General features: G+C 38.1%; 1 protein-coding gene across 1 annotated transcript in view; it reads left to right on the top strand.

Annotated features, from left to right (window-relative positions):
* Nucleotides 1-903: 903 nt before the first annotated feature.
* The window catches only part of APPL1 (adaptor protein, phosphotyrosine interacting with PH domain and leucine zipper 1), a 49,630-nt gene continuing 28,061 nt past the window's right edge, over nt 904-22,472 (top strand). The window contains exons 1-11 of the mRNA XM_017527472.2: nt 904-1,118; nt 7,741-7,839; nt 9,386-9,445; nt 9,956-10,027; nt 12,303-12,390; nt 13,932-13,973; nt 14,687-14,745; nt 17,952-18,098; nt 19,597-19,679; nt 20,384-20,542; nt 21,537-21,725. Of these exons, the coding sequence (XP_017382961.1) occupies nt 1,065-1,118; nt 7,741-7,839; nt 9,386-9,445; nt 9,956-10,027; nt 12,303-12,390; nt 13,932-13,973; nt 14,687-14,745; nt 17,952-18,098; nt 19,597-19,679; nt 20,384-20,542; nt 21,537-21,725 (1,052 nt within the window). The 5' untranslated portion in view covers nt 904-1,064. The remainder of the gene's footprint in view (nt 1,119-7,740; nt 7,840-9,385; nt 9,446-9,955; nt 10,028-12,302; nt 12,391-13,931; nt 13,974-14,686; nt 14,746-17,951; nt 18,099-19,596; nt 19,680-20,383; nt 20,543-21,536; nt 21,726-22,472) is intronic.

Genomic DNA, 22,472 nt, shown 5'->3' with positions numbered 1-22,472 from the left:
GAAGACACTAGCTATTTTGCTATTTTCTGTGTATGCTGATGAAAGCCTGCAACTTTACAGAGACATAAATGAGCCAGGCTGAAAGATTGGGAAAGATGAAGAGGAAAGAGGAAAGGATGGGCTTGTAGCCCTCATCCGGTCAAATTCTCAATTCAGAGCTTCACTTTATTGTCAAATTAGAGGCTAAACCTATTTAAAGCCCCTTCCAAAACTTTTTGATGAAACAGAAATGCCAATCAGTTACCAACATAATTAACAGTGTATCCTGATTTTTAAAAGATGTTTCCCTTTGTGATTTGTTGGAGTGGCAGCGTCAGTCCTGAAGGACTGACCTTGAGAGGCCAGGTAGGAACTGATAGATTGGCAACTAAGTCATATGTTTTCAACGGAATATACTGATATAAGTGTCCAAAAAAATAATTTCGAGCCGACTGTTCACAAGTTTGCCAGAAAGCCCTGTTATTGAGACAACTTCGGATCTCAGATACGTAAGTTGGTCAGCACCATCCTGCTAGAGGGGATTAAGACTGGTTGCTTCGAGCGGCGTTGGGAAGGTTACCAGCTGAGGAAACTACAAGGCGCCAGCAGTAGGGTTTTCAGGGTCTCTGCCGAAAAAGTCAACCCGCTCCAAATTCCCCGGTGTGGCCCTCAGTCGAGGCTCCGGTTCCCTGCGCCGTAAAGCTGGGCAAGAGACGGTCCCCTACGATTTAGATACAAACGCACACGTGCAGGAAAGGCCATCCCAGGGCAGACACCACCGCCTCCGCCGCTTCCGACGCCCGCGCTCGCGGGAGAGACTCGCGCCGCACGGGAACCTCCGAACCTACGCCGCAGCGCCGATGGGCGTCCCCGCGAGCCAATGGACGCGCCGAGAGGCGGGGCAGGGAGGCCGAGGGGGCGGGATTTCCCGCACGGCCGCTCGGCGCTTGGAGAAGGCAGTGCTGGCGGGTCCAGCGGCCGCGATTGCCTGAGAGGGCGGGCCGGGGTCAGCTGCTGCGGGCGGGCTGGCGCGGGGAGCTGTGGGCGGCCGCTGTGTCTCCTGCCGCCGCCCTCCCTCTGCCACGATGCCGGGGATAGACAAGCTGCCCATCGAGGAGACGCTGGAGGACAGCCCGCAGGTGAGGCGCGGGCGCTGGTGGGCGACGAGGGAGAGCCGGGCTGGCCGACCCCAGGGCTGGCGGACCCCAGGGCTGGCCGACCCCAGGGCTGGCGCCTGCGCCGCTCCCGCAGGTGCCCGCCTAGGCCCAGGTGGGCGCCGCCGCCGCCGCCGCCCAGGGCCCCCGCCCGTCGCAGGCCGCACCCCGAGCTGTCGAGGCTGGGCCCGCCGCCCGAGGCCCGCGTGGGCCTGCTCCGCTGGGCCGAGGGCCGCGGGCGGAGACCTAGCCGCTGGTGCTCGTGGGCCGGGCGGTCACGTACGCGCGCAGGTCTGCTTTTTATTTGACGAAAGGCGCCGTTTTTATCGCCGTGATGTGAGGTGCTAAATCTCGATCCTGGAATTTTCTCCCCGAGAAATGCAGAAGGGAGAGAAACCCTGGTAGCCTTATTTAATGATTTCCAAGGCTCAGCAAGCTAGGGAAGGAAATTGATAGTTTTTCTTCGGGAGAGGCTGAACGGCTGTGTGTGGATACTTAACGGCAAAGCATGTAACGGGTTCTGGAGCCCAAGACCGCTCTCCCCCGCCGAGTGTGCCCGTGTCGCGGCCGTGACTGTGGTTACTGTCACGCGAGCTGTACACGGCGAGTGATGGAAGGTGCCTTCGATCCTCGACTGCTGCGCCGCTCCCTGCAGACTTGGCCTTAATAAACTCATCAAAATAAAAGCCCTGTGTCGGAATGATGCTGGTGTGGTTGCTCTAGCTTAAGACAGTTTTGGAAAATGTAACTATTTGATATTTTTTCAGTACTGAAGAATGAAATCAGCTATACTTTTTAAAATGTTGGCAGGGGATGTAACTTGCATAGGGAAAACTTCATTTTTAAGCCTGTCTTTTTACACGATAATTTAAACGGTTTAACACAGCGTTGCTGGTCCGACACCATTTAGAATGAAACATTTCTGAATTATTGCTCATTTAGAAATGCAGTTGCTCCTACTTCATGTGTCTTTACAGTTGAACATGGCCTCCAAAGAAGAAAAGCAGAAGAGGTCTGGATTTCCCTTTCCTGGTTGGCACTTCTGCCTTGGATTTTGTGCTAGTGTTAATTGCCAAGATGAAATGGAGCTCTGATTGTAGAATTGATTTGTTCCTTTTCATTCTGAAAGTTATCTTCACAGGCCAGTTGCCTGCTGCTAATGTACTCTTATCAGCCTATACTGACAAAAAGAGACACTCACATTTGGTTTATCTTGATTGCCAGTAGACCCAGTTCAATTTTTTCTTGATGATTTCTCCATATAAAGTTATAAACTATATTTGTTTCAGATGATTGGCAGAAAGCTTGTGGAATTGGTCAGGTGAACTTTGTCGTTTTACTTTTTATTATGTGAGATTCAACAGGTTGCCTTACTTCTCTTACCTGGCTTTTTTTTTTTTAGTAGCCCATAAAGACTATAAATGGCTCAGAATGGATTGCGCATTGCCCTAGATATGACTTGTGAGGCAGAGACAAACTCTTGACTCATCTGATTTCTTGAGCTTTTTACACAGATTAGTTTACAACTTAAGAATTTTTTTTTTTTTTTTTTTTTGGGATAGGGGTCTTGCTATGTTGCCTAGGCTGGAGAGCAATGGCTGTTCACAGACATTATCATAGTGCACTACACCCTGGAACCCCTGTGCTTAATCAGTTCTCCTGCCTCAGCCTCCCTAGCAGCTGGAACTACAGGCATGCGACCCTGTGACAGCTAATTTTTAATGAAGTAGCCACATTGATATTCCTTCAGTGTTTAAAGACAGTAAGTTTGAACTAGGTAAAATACTTGGTAAACTTAATTGGGACAGCTGGGATTTAGAAAGTGTAGATACTTGGAGGTGATTCTTAGGTTGAACCTGTGGCAGAATGAAAAGCCTTGGATTTAGGATTGAGGTAGTTTTTAGTCATCACTGCCGCTTATTACCTTCTGCTTTAGGACAAATCACTCAACTTCTCTGAGCCTTAGCTGTTGTGCCTTAATGGCGTGTTTTCATTTTTGACCCTGATTATGAAAAATAATAGTTGCTTGTTTCAGAAAAATTGGAAGGTTCAGAAAAGAGTACACACACAAATTACCTGTCGGGTACTCAGCAAAACCCTATTAACAGTTTGCTTTCTTTATTCTACTGTTTTTTTCTTCTACATGTTTTAATGGAATTGAGATTATATTGTACATAATGATCTTTTTCCTGCTTTTAGCTTAACATTATAGCTTAAGTATCTTCATATGCTTTTACATTCCAAATAAAAAATTGTGAAGACTACACATTTCCTTAACTGATTTCACAACCCATTGCTGGACTTTTAGGGTTTCCCCAACATTTGGATTTTATAAATAGGGCTGAGATTAATGCGTTGGGCCATAAATTTTCTTCTCAGTTTGAACTATTTTATCTACAATAGAGTCCAAGAAGTAGAGCAGCAAAGAATATGAAGACTTTAAAAAACTGTAAGTTTTTGGGTTTTTTTTGAGACAGAGTCTCACTCTGTTGCCTAGGTTAGATTGCAGTGGTGCAGCCATGGATCAGCAACCTCAGGCTTCTGGGCACACCCCACTAAGCTTAGCTAATTTTATTTTATTTACTTTATTTTATTTTGAAGATGGAGTTTTTCTCTTGTCGCCCAGGCTGGAGTGCAGTGGTGCGATCTTGGCTCACTGCAACCTCTGTCTCCTGGGTTCAAGTGGTTCTCCTGTCTCAGCCTCCCAAGTAGCCCAACTAAAGAATGTTTTGTAGAGACAGGGTCTCACTGTGTTCGCCAGGCTAGTCTTGAACTCCTGGCCTCAAGGGTTCCTCCCACCTCAGAGTCTCAAAGTGCTGGGATTACAGATGCGAGCCACTGTACCAGGCCCAAAAGTTTTTTATTTGATCAGTTTTTAATTTTTTTGGATTATTTATATCTAATCAGAAGAGGCCTGCCAGTTGTTACATAAAAAAGTTAGAGCCTTGGCCAGCCCCAGTGGGTCATGCTTGTGAACACTTGAGGGTGGGAGTTCAAGACCAGCCTGGGCAATATAGCAAGACCTCATCTCTACAAAAAATAAAATTAGCTGGGCGTGGTGATAGGAGCCTGTGGTTCCAGCTATTGAAGAGGCTAAGGCAGGAGGATCGATTGAGCCCAGGAGTCCATGGCTGCAGTGAGCTGTGAGCACACTGTTGCACTCCAGCTTGGGTAATAGAATGAGGCTTTGCCTCAAAAAAAGAAAAAAAAAAAAAAAAAAAGAAGAGCCTAGGAGTGATGGAAGACTATACTGAATTACAGTTATCTATTTTTTAGTTTTGATTTATAGTGACTAGTTACTAAATTAGGGAGAATTTGCAAGTCCAAAATCCAGCTGATCAAGCATCTTTTAAGGATACTGCCTGGAACCTGGGGGGGGAAAAGCATCTTTGGAATTACCTTGCCCAAACCACACAATTCTGCAAAAGATGATCCACTGAGCCAGAAAATCTTAAGCTTATACTAAATGTCTTGTCCATATTTATGTTGTTTTGAAAATTAAAATCAAAATAAACCTTGTTAATTACTAAAAATAGATGATGTTTAAAAAAATAATTGGTTTTATGTGTAGATGTGTATCTTAATGATTCATCTATGACAGAACAGTGAAGACAAACCCCATTCCCAAAGGGAATCTTCTTCCTTTGCATAATATGAAATACTCATAGATTATGAGATGTGTCTTTCTCCCTAACATTTTAGTGTTTCTGATTGGGATTCTTCTTATAGTTGATGGTATATTAACAATTGCTGTCAGCCAGGTAGCAGTAGAATGTATTTCGCATTGCCTGCCAATGTACATACTTGGTTATTTCTCCTAGTAGCATGCTGGCCAAGTGTAGACTCTCAGTGTTACACTAACAAATCAATTTTACCACCATTTGCGGAAAGAATATCAGTCCTGTTTGTTGTCTGAAAACCTTTCTTTGACACCTGGTGAGACGTCAAATGACATCACCAAAACTTGCTGAATGAGTGTTTAGGGACAAAAATGGAGCACGTCTAAGAAATACTTATCTCCTCAGGTCACAGAGAATAATAATGTATAGGAAAACATGGGTATTGATGACTCATGAGTCAAATAAGATTTGAACTCTGTGAAGTTTTAGAAATAAATGTGTGGTGCATATTTCTTATGTTCACATGAGAGCTGTATATGATAAAATTCTGTGTGAAGGTATGTTTCCATAAATATAAGGTAAATAATTCAAGACATAAGAAAACCTTAAATTACAACTTAATTGCCAGCATTATTTTATTTGAGTACTACAAAAATAAAAATGATGCATCTTACAATGGATACCATCATAGATTAAATGACATGATACCATATTGATTCTATATTTCTAAGCTGCTAACTTTAAATAGTAATTATCCAATGTTGAACTTGATATTGTTAACTTAAAATAGGGAATCTGTTTCAACCTTGTTTGAGCTAAGAGGAGCTTTTAAATTTAATTCTGCTACAAGTTTTTACATAAATATGTAACTCCTTGAATTGGAATTACCCATTAAAAAATAAATAAATAAATAAAATGGCAGATTTTTCTTAAGAATGTCAGTAGCCAAACAAGATTTCCTGATACTTTCTTTTTTACATCTTAAAATAGCACAGTGGGGAATTGTAGTGGAGTATTTGAAAAAGATTCTGTTAAATCCAAATCTCTGAGGCCTGGGGAAGTAGAGGACAGAAAATAGGGACTTACTGGCATAATGATCTTGTGTCTTTTCCTCTACTTTATACCATATTAACTTAGCTTTCTCCTCTCAAAATAGGAAGCTAAGGAATAAGTTGATTTTTTTTTTTTTAAAAAGGGCCTGGTGCAGTGGCTCACACCTGTAATCCCAGCACTTTGGGAGGCCGAGGCGGGTGGATTACCTGAGGTCGGGAGCTTGAGACCAGCCTGACCAACATGGAGAAACTCCTTCTCTATTAAACTCCGTCTCAAAAAAAACAAAAACAAAAACACAAAATTAGCCGGGTGTGGTAGCACATGCATGTAATCCCATCTACTTGGGAGGCTGAGGCAGGAGAATTGCTTGAATCTGCAAGGCAGAGGTTGAGGTGAGCCAAGATTGTGCCACTGCACTCCAGCCTTGGCAACAAGAGTGAGACTCCATCTAAAAAAAAAAAAAAAAAAAAAAAAAATTCTGGCCATGTGCAGTGGCTCACACCTGACCTGTAATCCCAGCACTTTGGGAGGCCAAGGTAGGAGGACTGCTTGAGCCCAGGAGTTTGAGACCAGACTGGGCAAGATAGTGAGACCCTGTTGCTACAAAAAAATAGAGAAAAAGTAGCCAGACATGGTGGCACATGTCTATAGTTCCAGCTACCTGGAAGGCTGAAGCGGGAGGATTGTTTGAACCTGGAAGGTCAAGGCTGCAGTGAGCCGAGATCATGTTACTGCACTCCAGCCTGGGAGAAAGAAGGAGACCCTGTCTCAAACAACAACGAGAGCAACAACAGTTTATAAGGCTGAGGCATAAATTATTTTTAGCATAAAAATACAAAGTCATCTTTTAGATTTTAAGCTATAGTTATCGCTAGTTGTTGTTGGTATTTTCATTTTCCCCTGCCCTTAGAATGTAATTGTGAGTATGTCTTTCTTGCCTTTTATAGCCTTGGTTTCCTTATCTTTGATACATTTTTATTGACATTCTTAACATTTACTTATAAGCTTTCCCCTTAAATATGAAGATAATTTTTTTTTTTTTGAGATTCTGTCTCGCTCTCTGGCCCGGGCTGGGGTGCGGTGGCGTGATCTTGGATCACTGCAACCTCCACCTCTTGGGTTCAAGTGGTTCTCCTGCCTCAGCCTCCTGAGTAGCTAGGACTACAGGCATGTGCCACCACGCCCGGCTAATTTTTTGTATTTTTAGTAGAGACGGGGTTTCCCCGAGTTAGCCAGGCTGGTCTTGAACTACTGACCTCATCCGCCCAGCTCAGCCTCCCAAAGTGCTGGGATTACAGGCGTGAGCCACTGTGCCCAGTCTAAAATGAAGATAATTTTTAAATGTGCATAGTAGAAAAATGACAAAACAAAAGCCAAACGATATAGACATGTATATAGAAGAAGAAAGGAAAACCCGCAAATTCTGCATTCAGAAAAACCAAGTTAGCTTTTTATAGGCTGAGGAGCTGAGGTCATGTTGGGGAGGGCTTACTGTGGTATTTTAGATTAGGACAGGGAGGGGTTTGGCCTCTTCTAGAAAAACCTATAGAAGAAAAGAAATAATCATACTAAATTATCTTGAAATAAGGTGTTTAAAATATTTATACTACAAGGAATGGTGTTAATTTAGCTTTGAATGTTTCTGTTGATTTGTTTTTAGTTTATAGAATTTTTGGTTTATGAAAGTATACCTCTGTTATTCCTCCTAAAGTTTGTGTGACATAGTTGGAAAATACCTCTGCTTTGTTGAACTGAAACTAAGAACTAAAAACCTCTGACTTCTTAACATTACTATCAAAGAGAGAAAATAGATTAAAACTCAGAATTGCTAGAGCTTCAATATCTTAAGATTTTTGCTTCCTTTAGAAGAAATATTTTGCCATCTGATTTTTGTATAATGGTTAACATAAACTTAATGCTATTATTTTATACAGACAAGGTCTTTACTAGGTGTATTTGAAGAAGATGCCACAGCTATTTCCAACTATATGAACCAGCTGTATCAAGCTATGCATCGGATTTATGATGCACAGGTAAAAAGCTAAGGACTAACTTGATACTTTTAAAATGTGAATCTTTAAGCCCCATGAGGAGAAAGATAGTGTCTATCTTGTTTACCAGTGCTTAGCCCTGTACTAGGCTCCTAGTAATAAATATTTGTTGAATGGATGAATGACTATTAAGTGTATTACAGAACTTACATTTCAGTTACTAGGGTCTAGTATGTAGTACTGGAAAAGTGATGGAAGATTGAAGCATCTGTCCATTCTCTCCAAACACAGTATGGGGGAAACCACCCCCATAAAACTCTGATAGTGATCTTTCCTAACATTTGAATGAAGATCTCATATCATCACCATATTTTCCCTAATCATGCTTATTACAATCTTATGGAACTCTTCCTGTCTGCCCCCACCCCGCACCGCTTTTCTTTTTTTTTTTTTTTTGAGAGGTAGTTTCGTTCTTGTCCAGGCTGGAGTATGATGGCGCAATCTCGGCTCGGCACAATCTCGGCTTCACCACAACCTCCACCTCCCAGGTTCAAGCAATTCTCCTGCCTCAGCCTCCTGAGTAGCTGGGACTACAGGTGTGTGCCACTACGCCTGGCTAATTTTGTATTTTTAGTAGAGACAGTTTTCACCATGTTGGACAGGCTGGTTTTGAACTCCTGACCTCAGGTGATCTACCCACCTTGGCCTCCCAAAGTGCTGGGATTACAGGTGTGAGCCACCACACCCGGCCAACACTTACCCTTTTTGAGTAGAGGATTTGAAAGTAGGCTGCCTTTAGATGCAGCTCTGGAGCACAAGAACATGAAGGGTATGACTAGGTTTTCTTGTTGACCAGGCATAAAATTTGAAGCTGTGTTTGGATTACTTAATTATAAGCTTTAACAGCAACCTAGGTTCTGTGTTATACTTTCTTTGGGATTAAGTGTACAAATTTAATTTTTTTCCCTTTTCATATTCTTTGCTTTCTTAATTCACGTTTTCATTACGTACTTAAGAGTTGTTATGTTGTTGTTTAGTTTTTCCTTATGATTGGGCTGTGAAGCTTTGCTCTCTGACCACAGAGATATGTGATTAATATGTTAAATAAACGTTATGTTTGTTATATTCACCAGTAAAAAAAAACTGAATGAAAGTTTTTCATATGACTGTGTTGCTATGCTGTATGACTAGATCAACCACATTTTGGTTGCGTGTTATTAAGTGGTTACTGTAGTCTAGTATCAGCACCTACAGAGAGGGATAATCAGTCATGAACGTGGACTCTCCAAAGATTTTGCTAAGATTATGTCAGTTTATTTCTAGGCTTTAAAATGTTTAATGCTTAGTTTTTATTAGCAACAACAACAACAACAACAAAAAACACAAGGAACACTGCTGAATTCCTTGACAGTGTCTATTTTATGTTTTGAGTTTTAAAGTGCTTTAATGGTAGTACTCGTTTCCAGTGATTTAATGAAGGTTTTAAAAAACATGTAGAATATTTATGTTAAGTGATAATAAATAAATTAGGTATATTCAACTAAAACTTTTTCTTACTAATACACTAATTTGAATGCTTTTTCCATAGAATGAATTAAGTGCAGCAACACACCTGACCTCAAAACTTTTAAAAGAATATGAAAAACAGGTATTGTATATCAAAGTTTTAAAAGCATAATTTTAGAAGTACAGCATCTGTATAGAAAGATAGACTTTCATCAAGAATCCTTCAAGTTTTCTTGAATTCACAGAATATCCCTTCGAAATTTGATGACAGCACTTATGTTGAGATAATTTTAATGATTTAATATTAAATACAGAGGCTGTCTAGTTTATCTATTTTCTTTTTACAAATGAAGAAGTTGTGACTTGCTCAACATTACACGGTATTGGAGGAATTGGAGCTAAATGCTAAATCTTTGAACTCCCAGTTCGGTGGGTATTCCATTTTGCGATGTCAGTTGGTTACTTAACAAATATTTTAATTAATGTTTATTAATTATATATATATTACACAGTTTTAGTTAAATGATATTTTAGAACTTATTCAAAATTTTAGACATTTTCTGAAGTTATTTAAAAATGTAAATTATAGTAATGTGATTCCCAAAAGACACAACATTGAAACTTTACCTCATCTCTGCTTCTTGCTTTTCAGCGTTTTCCACTGGGAGGTGATGATGAAGTTATGAGCTCTACATTGCAACAGTTTTCAAAAGTTATAGATGAAGTAAGTGTTTATTTTATTTTGTTTGATTAAATGGTCTTATGGTAAACCCAATTTAGCTTTTATTTATGAGTAAAGCTCAATTACAAAGATGACTAAAGAATAGCCTTACTTCTATATCCTGGTGGCTAGCTTATTAAACAATACTTTCTTTTTCTGATTAAAACATTGTTTGCCAGGAATAAACGTATAAAATGTGCTTCTTCTACATGTAGTCCATTTAGTCTTGACATGTGTCATTTGATGTAGGCAGGGAGAGAAGAGTTAGGTTGTGAGCTACATCTGGTTTCTTTGTGGATGCTCTTTTGCTATCAAGCAACATTATTAGTCTTTATTAATCTTGCCCTTCTACACAGCCAAAATCAACCCTAAATTTCTCAGTCATCACAACAGATCATTAAAACAAAGACCTAAAGTCTAAGAGGAAAAAAAGGTAATGAGATAATGTGGAGAATCAATAACTGTTCTCTGCTGTTGCAGTAAAACCTCTTCTTTTCACATGGACTGTTAGATAGTCCTACATTTTCTAGAATTTTAACTAGAAAAATAATTTTTTTGAAATATTGTGTTATAACAGGAAATCAAGATAAAGAAATAACTTTTTTCATTAAAAAAATTTGTGGTAAAATACACATGGCATAAAATTTGCCATTCATGACATTTAGTACATTCACAGTGCTGTACAACCATAACCACTGTCTGGTTTTTCATCATCTCTCAGGAAGCCTTGTGTCCAGTAAGCAGGGTGTTAGTCTATTTTCACACTGCTGATAAAGACATACTTGAGCCTGGGTAATTTATAAAGAAAAAGAGGCTTAATGGACTCACAGTTCCATGTGACTGGGGAGGCGTCACAATCATGGCAGACAGTAAAGGCATATCTTACATGGTGACAGTTGAAAGAGTGAAAGACAACTTATAAAATCATCAGATCTCCTGAGACTTATTCACTACCACCAGAACCATATGGGGGAAACTGCCCCTATGATTCAGTTATCTCCCACTGGTTCCCTCCAACAGCACATGGGAATTATGGGAGCTACAATTGAAGATGAGATTTGGGTGGGGACACAGCCAAACCATATCAAGCAGTCACTTCACCTCCCTGCTCCCTCAGCCCTTGTCAACCACTAATCTACTTTCTTTCTCTATGGATTTGCCTATTTTTGATATTTCATATAAATGGACTCATAATTTATAGACTTTTTAATTTCTGCTTTCACTTAGCATAATGTGTTCAGGGCTCATTCATGTTGTAATATGCCTCAGTACTTTATTCTTTTTTTGGCTAAATAAAGTTTCATTGTTATGGATATACCATATTTTGTTTATTTAGTCACCTCTATATGTCTATGTATCTGTTTACCTAGTCATTGTTTGTGTTGTTTCTGCCTTTTAACTAGTTCAAATAATGTTATGAGCATTGATACACGAGTTTTTTTGTTTTTTTTAACAACAGTTTTCACTTAAAAGCTTTTGAGTAGGTACCCGGGAATGGGATTGTTGGGTCATTGCATGGTAATTTTGTTTATTTAAAAGTTAAATAATTGTAGAAAACCGCCAAACTGTTTTCTATAGTGCCTGCACCATTTTACATTCCTACCAGCAATATAGGAGGGTTCCAGTTTTTCCACAGCCTCACTAATAATTATTTTGTTTACATGTATTTAAATTTTTAAAAAAAATTATAGCCATCTGAGTGAGTGTGAAGTGGTATCTCATTGTGGTTTTGATTTGCATTTTCTTGATGTCTAATGATCTAGAGCACCTTTTCACGTGCTTATTGGTCATTTGTTTATCTTTGAAGAAGTTATTCAGATCCTTTGACTATTTTTAACTTAGGTTGTCTTTTTATTATTGAGTTGTAAAAATTCTCTGTTCTGGATACAAGTTCTTTATCAGTTACATAACTGGCAAATATTTTAATATTTTCTCCCATTCTGAACTTTTTTTTTCACTTTCTTGATGGTGTGGTTTGATGCATAGAAGTTTTAAATGTTAATAATGTCTATGATATATTTTCTTTTGTTCCTTGTGCTTTTAGTGTCGTATGCAAGAAACTATTACCAAATCCAAGGTCACTCTATGTTTTCTAAGAGCTTGGTAGATGGAATTTTTTTTTTTAGTCTATAGTATTTGGTACTATATCACATAATTTTTAGTGTTTTTTTATGTAAAATGTATCAGGACCTTTTTTATTAGATTCTGTTTAATTTATATAACACTGGTTAAATGTCTGTATATAGTTATTTGGCCTTTTTGGTCTTTCTTTTTCTAGCTTAGCTCTTGCCATGCAGTACTTTCAACTCAACTTGCTGATGCCATGATGTTCCCCATTACCCAGTTTAAAGAAAGAGATCTGAAAGGTATTGAAGTCAAGCTTATGTTTACTTTCATTGACTGTGAGATCAGTGCTTGTAAAATGCATATTACTCTATACCTGTACCATTTCTGGACCACAACCTGTGCCACTCTTACTTTGCTCGGTTACCAAACATTTATAGGAGCTCTTGCTAAATGTCAAACTAGATATTGAGAAATACTGATATGGATAAGATATCCGCTCTTTCAAGAAATTCTAGAGAGGGAAGTAGGCCACACATAATTACAACACTTATATCTCTTATAATTAGGGAATGAGCAAGGTGCTGTCGGGGCTGTTAGGAGGGGCTCAGCAAGGCTTCACCCAAGGATGTGTCATGAGTATTGAACAGTGAAGAGAAATTTGCCAGGGAAAGAGTCATTGTTCTGTTAGAGGGACTAGAGTGCACAGGGTATGGCTTGTAGAAATACACTGCCTATTTTGACAGTAGGAAGAAACTCAGTATGGCTGTAATGCTGGCTGTGTTAGAGGGAGGCAGGAGATGAATCCAGAAATAGAGTAGTGGGAGTAGGTCATGCTAAGAGGCTAGACTTGAGTTTATGAGCGAAGGCGAAGCCAGTGGGGGTATTTAAGGAGAGACACAATTCCTTTGAAGGATGGAATAGAGTGGACTTGTTATGTAGGAGACTAGACTGGTAAGTTTTGGGAGTCCAGTGAGATATGACCAAGGCCTGAATTAGGTTAGTGGCACAGGGTATAGAGGTATGTGTATGGCCTGAAGTGGCAAGAGGTAGGGGCACTGGCACATCTAATAATCTGCAACCTAGTAGTTTGTGAGTTTTATTTTCACCCATTTAGGATTACTAGGTGATACAATGAGAATTTTATAGAATTGGTTCTGCTTTCCCATAACTTGAAATCTCAGTCATACAGACTTATTTCCAAAATATGTAGACAGATTAAAAATATTGAACTAATGTATCAGGGAATGGTAAAGTATTTAAATTATACATAGAATACAGACAAATGCATATTATACTACTATTCTATACCTACACCATTTCTGGACTGCAACCTGTGCCACCTTTACTCAGTCTCCAATACATCTCGAATGTATTTTAAAGATGGAGGTACTAACTGTGGCTGTGATCCTCAGGAATGGTCATTTCTAAGGTCTAGAATAAGATCTCTTTTCTTATAATGTAAGGGGACTGAATGGCATAATCTTATTAATAAGATGTTTTGTTTCTTGTTTAGCATTTCAGTGTTTAGATTCATATATCAAATATGCATGATTCTGGCACTAAATCAGAATATTTGCATATGTTAGCATTTATAGTGGGTTTTTGAAATTTGTTTTTGTGTCATATCACTAAACAAAGTAGATTTGTAGTAAGTAGATTTTCTGTTACTAATGATTATAAGTGTTCCTTAGACTAGCTGAAACACAGAGTAGCTTCTTCACCTTGAATGTTGAAGTATGAAATATTATTTGGAATTTTAATTATAGTTTAAGTGGCAGTTATTGTTTTCCAAACAGTTGTATTGCGTAAGTATGCCAAACTTATTCTTGAACTTTTTCAGAAATACTAACGTTAAAGGAAGTATTTCAGATTGCAAGTAACGGTAAGCCCTATAATTTGCACACTTATGTCTTGCAGTGATGTATTTATTTATCAGTGCATATCTGTGGCCAGACTCTTTGTAATAATTGAAAAAAAAGAGAACCCAATTAAAAATAAGTGGACATTACTTAAATCAGTATTGCTGCTTAAATTACGCTGTTTATACTATAAGAAAAATCTTAAGGAAATTAAGTCTTATAGGCTGCTAGCTTCATAATACCTAAAGAGGTGGTGTAATATTTTACCTTTCTTGTTCTTTTATATTTTCCCATTTTTCTTTAATGAGTGTTATATATGTATATATTTTAAGATATGGGGTCTTGCTCTGTTGCCCAGGTTTGAGTGCAGTGGCTATTCAAGCCACAATCGTAGCATGCTGCAGTGATCCTCCTGCCCCATCCTCCTGAATAGTTGGGACTATTGGCACGTGCCACTGTGTTTAAGCTGCGTTTGCTATTTTTGTATTAAAAAATACTTTATAAAACTTTAGTACATTGCAGTTTCCTTAGAATTAATTTTTTTAAAAAACGAATTTGATAAGTAACACATAATTTAGGGGAAATTTAGCTGCGAGGAAAATTTGAGTGCAGTGGTCGTGTGGTAGGAAATTCTTGCTTTAGTACATTTTTGGAAAGATGCACATGAGAAGACCATTTAAAGTATTTGTAAGTTTTGAAAATTATTGTTGTATTGTCACTTGTTTCTTTTTTCCAGATCATGATGCTGCAATTAATAGATACAGCCGATTGTCAAAAAAAAGAGAAAATGACAAGGTGTGATACATGTTTATTCCTTCAGTGTCATAATTAACAGCTATTCATTAGACGGTCTAAAAAATAGAACCATTGGTTACTTTGTATATTTTGTTATATTGCTCTTATTCTTTCTTTCTAGCTGTTTGAAACCTTTCTGATAATCATTGACCTCTTTAAACAAAATATTTTCTTCTGCCAAAATTTGGTGTTATAACTAAACATAACTATTCTGGAAATGTAACTGACACCTAGTATATAACATTGCCTCTTGTTGCTTTGGATTTTGATGACATGGCATTGGTTCTGTTTGAATATGTGTATGTTCAAAAATGTCTTCTGAGATAGAGTGGTCAGAAAGTAGAATTTTCACACATAATGAAATTCTGTTATGAGAACCTCCTTATTTACAGAAATATATATCTTTTGATATTTGTTCAAGGAGTAAAATACAGAAGTATTACGCTGTATTTGAGGAGAAATGCATTCAAGTAAAGATGAGAGAACAGAATATTAACAAGTTCTTCTGGGCATGCCTTAAGATCATGTCTTTCTTCAGCACCTAGTCCAAGGCTTAATGTGTAGGTCTTTTTAGATGTTTGTAACTGAGGTGATCTCTCTGCCTGGGTGTTGGTGTCTACAGCCTTGGTGTCAGCTGCTGGTAGAGACACAGTGACCTGCTTGTGAGAATCCACAATTGGGTAGGATTTACTGTGTAATACCTGCTGTGACAAAAGGAAATGTTTCTCACACAAAGTTTAGTACAAAGATTGCTTTATTTCTAATTTTAGCTGCAGACTACTTAATGGTATATTGATAAAATATATACATTTTGAGATTTATATTAGTCACTTGGCCTTAGAGAAGTAGTTAAAGTCTCTAGGTATAAAATTTGATATATTTTACGTTACTTCTGGCTGTTCAAATTATTCTAAAAAACATTCTTTCACCAGTTTTATTTTATTTAAAAATTCATTGAGCACCTAATATATATCAAGAATGTATTAGTTATACCCAACTAGTCAGTTTGGTATGTTAGGGGAACAATGTGAGTAGGCTTCACTCCTGCCCTCAAAGACTGGATACTCCACATTTATTGAAGGCTTCCTTTGTGAAGGCATGCAATTCGACTAGGAACCAGAGTACAAGGATGATGAGAAGGCATGGAGTAAATCTGTTATTAGTTAAATACAGTAATAGGGGTTTTAATAAAATGCTGAGAGAGCACAGAGAGGGCAGCAGTTAGCTTTGATTGGTGAATTGGGAAAGGTTACACTTTTTTTTTTGAGACAGGGTCTCATTCTGTCTCCTAGGCTAGAGTGCAGCGGCACAATCTTGGCTCACTGCAACCTCTGCCTCCCAGGTCAAGTGATTCTCCTGCTTCAGCTTCCCCAGTAGCTGGGATTATAGTCGTGTGTCATCACACCCACCTAATTTTTTGTATTTTTGGTAGATACAACATGGTTTCACCATGTTGACCAGGCTGGTCTTGAACTCCTGACCTCAAGTAGTCTACCCGCCTCAGCCTCCCAAAGTGCTGGGATTACAGACATAAGCCACTGCACCTGGCCAGGAAAGGTTACACTTTTAAAAGGTGACATTTACGTTGAAGATAAGTGGATAACACTAGTTTGGAATCGGAGAGATTCCAAAATAATTGGATTCCTGAAAGAAAAACATCCTTTCAGAGGCACATGGTAGAGTTGGGAGACTGTAAAGGTTAAGAGTACTCTCTGATAATAAAGAGAGTGTTTGGAGATATGGCAGAAAGGGTAAGAAGTATATTGGGACCAGATTACTATATTAATGACCTTGAAATTTATGTTAGAGGGAGTGGGCAACCTCCAAGGATTCTAAGTAGGTGAATAACACCATGCAGTTATGTTATAGAACAAGCATACTAATGAAAATGTGAAGAGGACAAGACTAGAGGGAATCCAAGGAAAGGAATTGGAATAGTTTGCAAAAATATAATGAAGGTCTCAGCTAAGGTTGTTACTGAAAGTGGAGAGGAAGGAGTACTTTTGGGAGATACTTCATAAGTAGAATTGACAAGATTTGTGGTAATCAGAATAAAAAATGAGTCCTAGATTTCTTGGATGTCTGGATGGATCCTGTAGTAATTAAGAGAGCTAAGAAACAAAGTGGAAGAACAGGTTTTATGTACAAAGCTATCTTCAGTTTTGTACATTTTCAGCACACAAACACATGTAAAGAACCTAGCTGGAGGTGTGTTTCCTCTGTCACTTGGGAGAGTGAGAGGCAGGAGATAAAGTCTATGAGTCATTGAGTCATTGGTATATTAGAATATTAGAATATTCTTGGTACTTGATGAGGGATTCTAAGGAAAGCAGGAAGACAGAACCTAATGCCTATTAGATAATAGGTATTCAATAAATATTTGTTGTCTGAATAAAATAACTCTGGTGAGCACACATATTTCAAATATGGGTGAAGGAAGACAAACAGGTACAAGACAGTAGGACTGATAGGGAGAGAACCAGGAGAGAAGAATGGTATGCTGTGAACTGATCAAAGTCAAAGACTAATGGCTAAGCTAAGACCAACAATTGTCTGCCCTTCCTCCCAGTGATAAACTTTCTCTACCATGCGTAGTTGAGTTATTGTACCATTCTTAGTTATGTACAGAATTCTGTTTTCAATATGCATTTTTTTTTTGGGGGGGACAGTCTCTTTCTGTTGCCAGGCTAGAGTACAGTGGTGTGATCTCAGCTCATTGCAACCTCCGCCTCCCAGGGGAAAGCTATTCTTATGCCTCAGCCTCCCCAGTAGCTGGAATTACAGGTGTGCACCACCGCACCCAGCTAATTTTTTCCATTTTTAGTAGAGCGGGGATTCACCATGTTGACCAGGCTGTTTTCAAATTCCTGGCCTCAAGTGATCTTCCCGCCTCCACTTCCCAAAGTGCTGGGGTTACAGGAATGAGCCACCACACCTGGCCTCAATATGCATTTTGTAAATTATGTGGTTGGAAGTTAAACAGGAAAATTGACTTAACCAATGTTGAAAGATTTCTAAAAGATCAGAAAACAGGAACATTAATGCTCAATTGCTTGTGATATACCTTTTCCTTGGGTAGGCTCTTCCCCGAAGCTCCTACTGAAGATAATTCAAATAATTATCTACTATAGATAAAATAGATAATTGTAGATATAGAAGATAATTTACCATTATTTACTTAATTTTTTAAATCTTTTCATTCAAAGGTGAAGTATGAAGTAACAGAAGATGTGTACACGTCCAGAAAGAAGCAACACCAGACCATGATGCATTATTTTTGTGCATTAAATACTCTTCAGTACAAGAAGAAAATAGCATTGTTAGAACCTCTACTTGGGTACATGCAAGCTCAGGTAAATACTGTATGGTATTTTGGATTATAACTGTTCTAAAAGCTTCATATTAAGCTTGATATTTATGTTAAGTGTAAAGATATTATATTTTCCTTTTTTTGCGGGTGGGTGGAGTCTCACTCTGTTGCCCAGGCTGGAGTGCAGTGGTGCCATTTTGGCTCACTGCAGCCTTTGCCTCTCAGGTTCCAGCGATTCTCCGGCCTCCGCCTCCCAAATAGCTGAGATTACAGGTGTGTGCTACACACCCGGCTAATTTTTGTATATTTAGTAGAGAGGGGGTTTCACCATGTTGGCTGTGCTGGTCACAAACTCCTGACCTCAGGTGATCCACCTGCCCGAACTTCCCGTAGTGCTAGGATTACAGGTGTGAGCCACCATGTCTGGCCTATGAACTGTTTTCAACATCCTTTTTCATGTCTGTGTTTTAAGAAGTAATTTTTTAAAATGTCATCAGACTATTATTTTAAGGAAGTTAGGAAGAATGGTTTTCCTTACAAATGAAGATTTCAAATATTTTAGGAATAGCAACTTGTTCACCTTAGCTGGGGACTGAGAACAGAATGCTAAATGAATTTCAGTTACACTTATTGCTGGAGCTTCAACTAAACACCTGCTTCATAATAGATGTGAAAGAGAATGAACAAGTTTGAGTTTATCCCACATTTTTTGCATACTTCCTGAGTTAATAGAGGAACTCCAAAGTGCCCAAAGAGGTGTACATCAGGAAGGGGACTAGAAAATTTATGTTTTAGGTGGTATGAGACACAGCATCAGTCTCCTAAAAATCAAGAGTTCAAAGAAATTTGAGGCCAGGTGTGGTGCCTCATGCCTATATTCAAGCACTTGGGTAGGCCAAGGTAGGAGGATCACTTCAGTCCAGGAGTTTGAGACTAGCCTCAGCAATGTAGGAAGACCCCATCTCTAGAAAAAAATGAAAAAATCAGCTGGGCATGGTAGCATGCCTCAGTGGTTCCAGCAGGTTGGAAGGCTGAGTCATATGAAGGACACAAAAATATATTAAACAATATATTTAAAGTAAATCATAGGGCATTTTTCCTAGGAGGTTGAGGCTGCAGTGAGATGCTACTGTGCAGTCTGGATGACAGAGTGAAACCCTGTCTCAAAGGAAAAAAAAAGTTGAATATATTTAAGTAAAAGAGTATTTTACTGATTATTCCTCAGCTAGAAAACTTATCTTTGTAGCAAACATGAAATAGTTTATATAATTTATTGGAAATGCTTTAAAATTTACTTTCTAATTAAAAAAAATTGTTAACCATACATGTGTATTACTTGTTCAATTCAAAAAATATAAAAGGATATACAGTGGAATTTAAATCTAACTTCCTTAGTGGCTCCATATGCAGTAGACGTCGCAAACTACAATGTATTTTTACACAAGTGGGAATATTGCTTTGTTTTTTTTTTTTTTTTTTTTTTTTTTTATATTTTTTTTTTTATTTTTTTTTTGTTCCATTCCCCCTTCCCCACTCTTCAGATAAGTTTCTTTAAGATGGGTTCTGAAAATCTTAATGAACAACTGGAAGAATTTTTAGCTAATATTGGAACAAGCGTACAGAAGTAAGTATTATTTTCCTTAAAATTGAAAATGAAATGATGTGAATGATAAGTTAACAGCTAAATGACATAATGTAAAGACATTTACCATTTAATTTCCTGAGGGAATATTTTCCCTGTCATGAGAGTTTCTTATGTGGTTCCTGGTTACTTCTTGTTTACCTCTTTTTTTCCATAGATCGTGAACTCTGAATTTCTTAGTAGTGGTAATTTTATTGATTCTAAACTCAGTTTTATGTATAACAGACACATAATAATAATTCTTCATAAGTGAAATTATCTTTAAACTTGAAATTGTGGGAGTTTGATGGGAGATTACTAAATATTGTTTCCAAGCCATGAAAGCTTAGAGAAAAAATGTAGTTCTCATCAGGTTCAAAATGCTGAGCAGTATATGTGGTCAGTCTGTGGTATGGAGAGAGATGAAATTGATTGTTGTTTTAAAGGCACAGGACAGAGCAGTTTGAAAATTACTCCAAAATCAGGCATTCAGTAGGGAGTCATTAGTTTTTTTAATTTAATATTGTTTCCAAAATATCTAAGTTTCAAATAAAATGTAAACCTGTTTTAAAATATATTTGTGTTGTTTTAACCACCCGTGCCACTCTTCTGTCTTTAAGAAAACATGCGAAACAAATATACAGGTAAACATGATTGGTAAGTTCTTATTGGTTGTGATTTGTAGTAAATAATTCTGTCTCTGTCAGTGTTCGCAGGGAAATGGACAGTGATGTAGAGACCATGCAACAGACAATAGAGGATTTGGAAGTAGCCAGTGACCCTTTATATGTGCCTGACCCAGACCCCACCAAATTTCCTGTTAATCGAAACTTAACCCGAAAGGCTGGATACCTTAATGCTAGGAAGTAAGAAAACTATTATTTTTGTATATTGTATATCATGTAAGACAATACCAAATGAATATAATAAATAATTGATGTTGTCTGTCATTATTTTGATTTTTACTAAAGGTTGAAACTTTTTAGAGGTGTATTTACGTGAACTTTTTCACAGATGAGGTACATGAGTACTTTTCGGAAGTAAAATCCTACCTAGATATTTATTGAATAATGTAGAATGAGAAAAGAAGTGAAACCAAAGCTGGGTGTGAGAGCTCACACCTGTGATCCCAGGACTGGTAGGCCGAGGCAGTTGGATCACCTGAGGTCAGGAGTTTGAGACCAGACTGGCCAACATGGTGACACCCCACCTTTACTAAAAAATACAAAAATCAGCTGAGCATAATGGCTCATGCCTGTAATCTCAGCTACTCAGGAGGCTGAGGCATGAGAATCACTTGAACCTGGGAGGCAGAGGTTGCAGTGAGCCGAGATCACACCACTGGAGGACCGAGTGAGACTCTGTCTCAAAAAAAAAAAAGAAGACGTGAAACTAATTTGAGTTTAAATAAATATTCACATATTGTATCAGAACATGAGAACGTTATTAAATATCATTGATCTTACTTTAAGATATGTATGATTATAGCACCAAGTAAAATGTTAGTTTTCAACTGAAGATAGGATGGAGCAGGTTAACCCTGGAAATAAAATAAATTCTATTGTTTTGAATTTATTCTCTTGGAAGTTGAACTATAACCTGTATTTTATGGAGCATTATTATAACAGCTGCAATTTTATAATTTCCAGCCTTGTTTTGGAAACTGTATATACATTCACAAAAGTAAGTCAACATACATGAATTTATCTTAGAGACTGAAAGTGTATTTATATTTATTTTCTTGGCACCTTGGTGCCTTTTTGCAAACCAGTTCTTTGTAACATGCTTTATCTTGTGTCTGGCTGATGATGAGATTTCAGGTATGTTGTTATTAAAGAGTGAATGTGTTTCTTCATTTAGTAAAACAGGTTTGGTGTCTTCTACCTGGGACAGACAGTTTTACTTCACGCAGGGTGGAAATTTGATGAGTCAAGCCCGTGGGGATGTAGCAGGAGGCCTGGCCATGGACATAGACAACTGTTCAGTGATGGCTGTGGACTGTGAAGACAGACGATACTGTTTTCAGATCACTTCTTTCGATGGAAAAAAGTTAGTATTTTTTTCTGCTACTAGTAATCTATAATATTTTAAACTACTAAAATGTGGGATAATTCCTTTTTGTTTAGAAATTTTATGGAAATTTTAGGTTTATTATATATTGAGATAAATTGCTTTTTAATCTTGTAGAATTGTATTGAATTTTTGTTTCTGAGTTGGTTATGGTTTCTTGATATTTTGAGGTTGTCAAAGCAATGTCATATCGTAAAGACCTGTGATTTCATGTTAAGGAACTGCAACTGAAAATCTTACATAGTATGGAAGAAGACAGAACAAGTTAATGGAAAGAGTCCTAAACCTGGGGTCAGAAAGTTCAAAGTTTGGATTTATTACTTACTGTGTGACCTCAAACTTACCCCTCTCAGCTCCATTTTCCTTCATGTAAAATGTGAATGGGGGAGTTGTAATCCCTACTTTGTAAATTGTTGTGAGGAACAGAAATTCTAGTATATGTAATGTGACTGACATAGTAGGTGCTAACAATAGTGTTATTTTAAAATGTTAATCAAATATTTCTGATTATATTATTTTCCCATTAATGATATAATAATACCATTTTTAAAAATTTCCATTACCTTTCTTTGTTTATTTGAGGCAGGGTCTTACTGTGTCACCCTGGCTGGAGTGCAGTAGTGTGAACATGGCTTACCGTAGCCTCAAACCTCCTGGGGTCAAGGGATCCTCTCACCTAAGGATCCTAAGTAGCTAGGATCATAGGTGCATGCCACCATGCCTGGC

Source organism: Cebus imitator, unplaced genomic scaffold (genome assembly GCF_001604975.1).
Source record: "Cebus imitator isolate Cc_AM_T3 unplaced genomic scaffold, Cebus_imitator-1.0 Scaffold48, whole genome shotgun sequence".
In the NCBI taxonomy this organism is placed as follows: Eukaryota; Metazoa; Chordata; class Mammalia; order Primates; family Cebidae; genus Cebus; species Cebus imitator.
The sequence above is the reverse complement of the archived record's forward strand: the minus strand, read 5'-3'. Positions and strand labels throughout refer to the sequence as shown.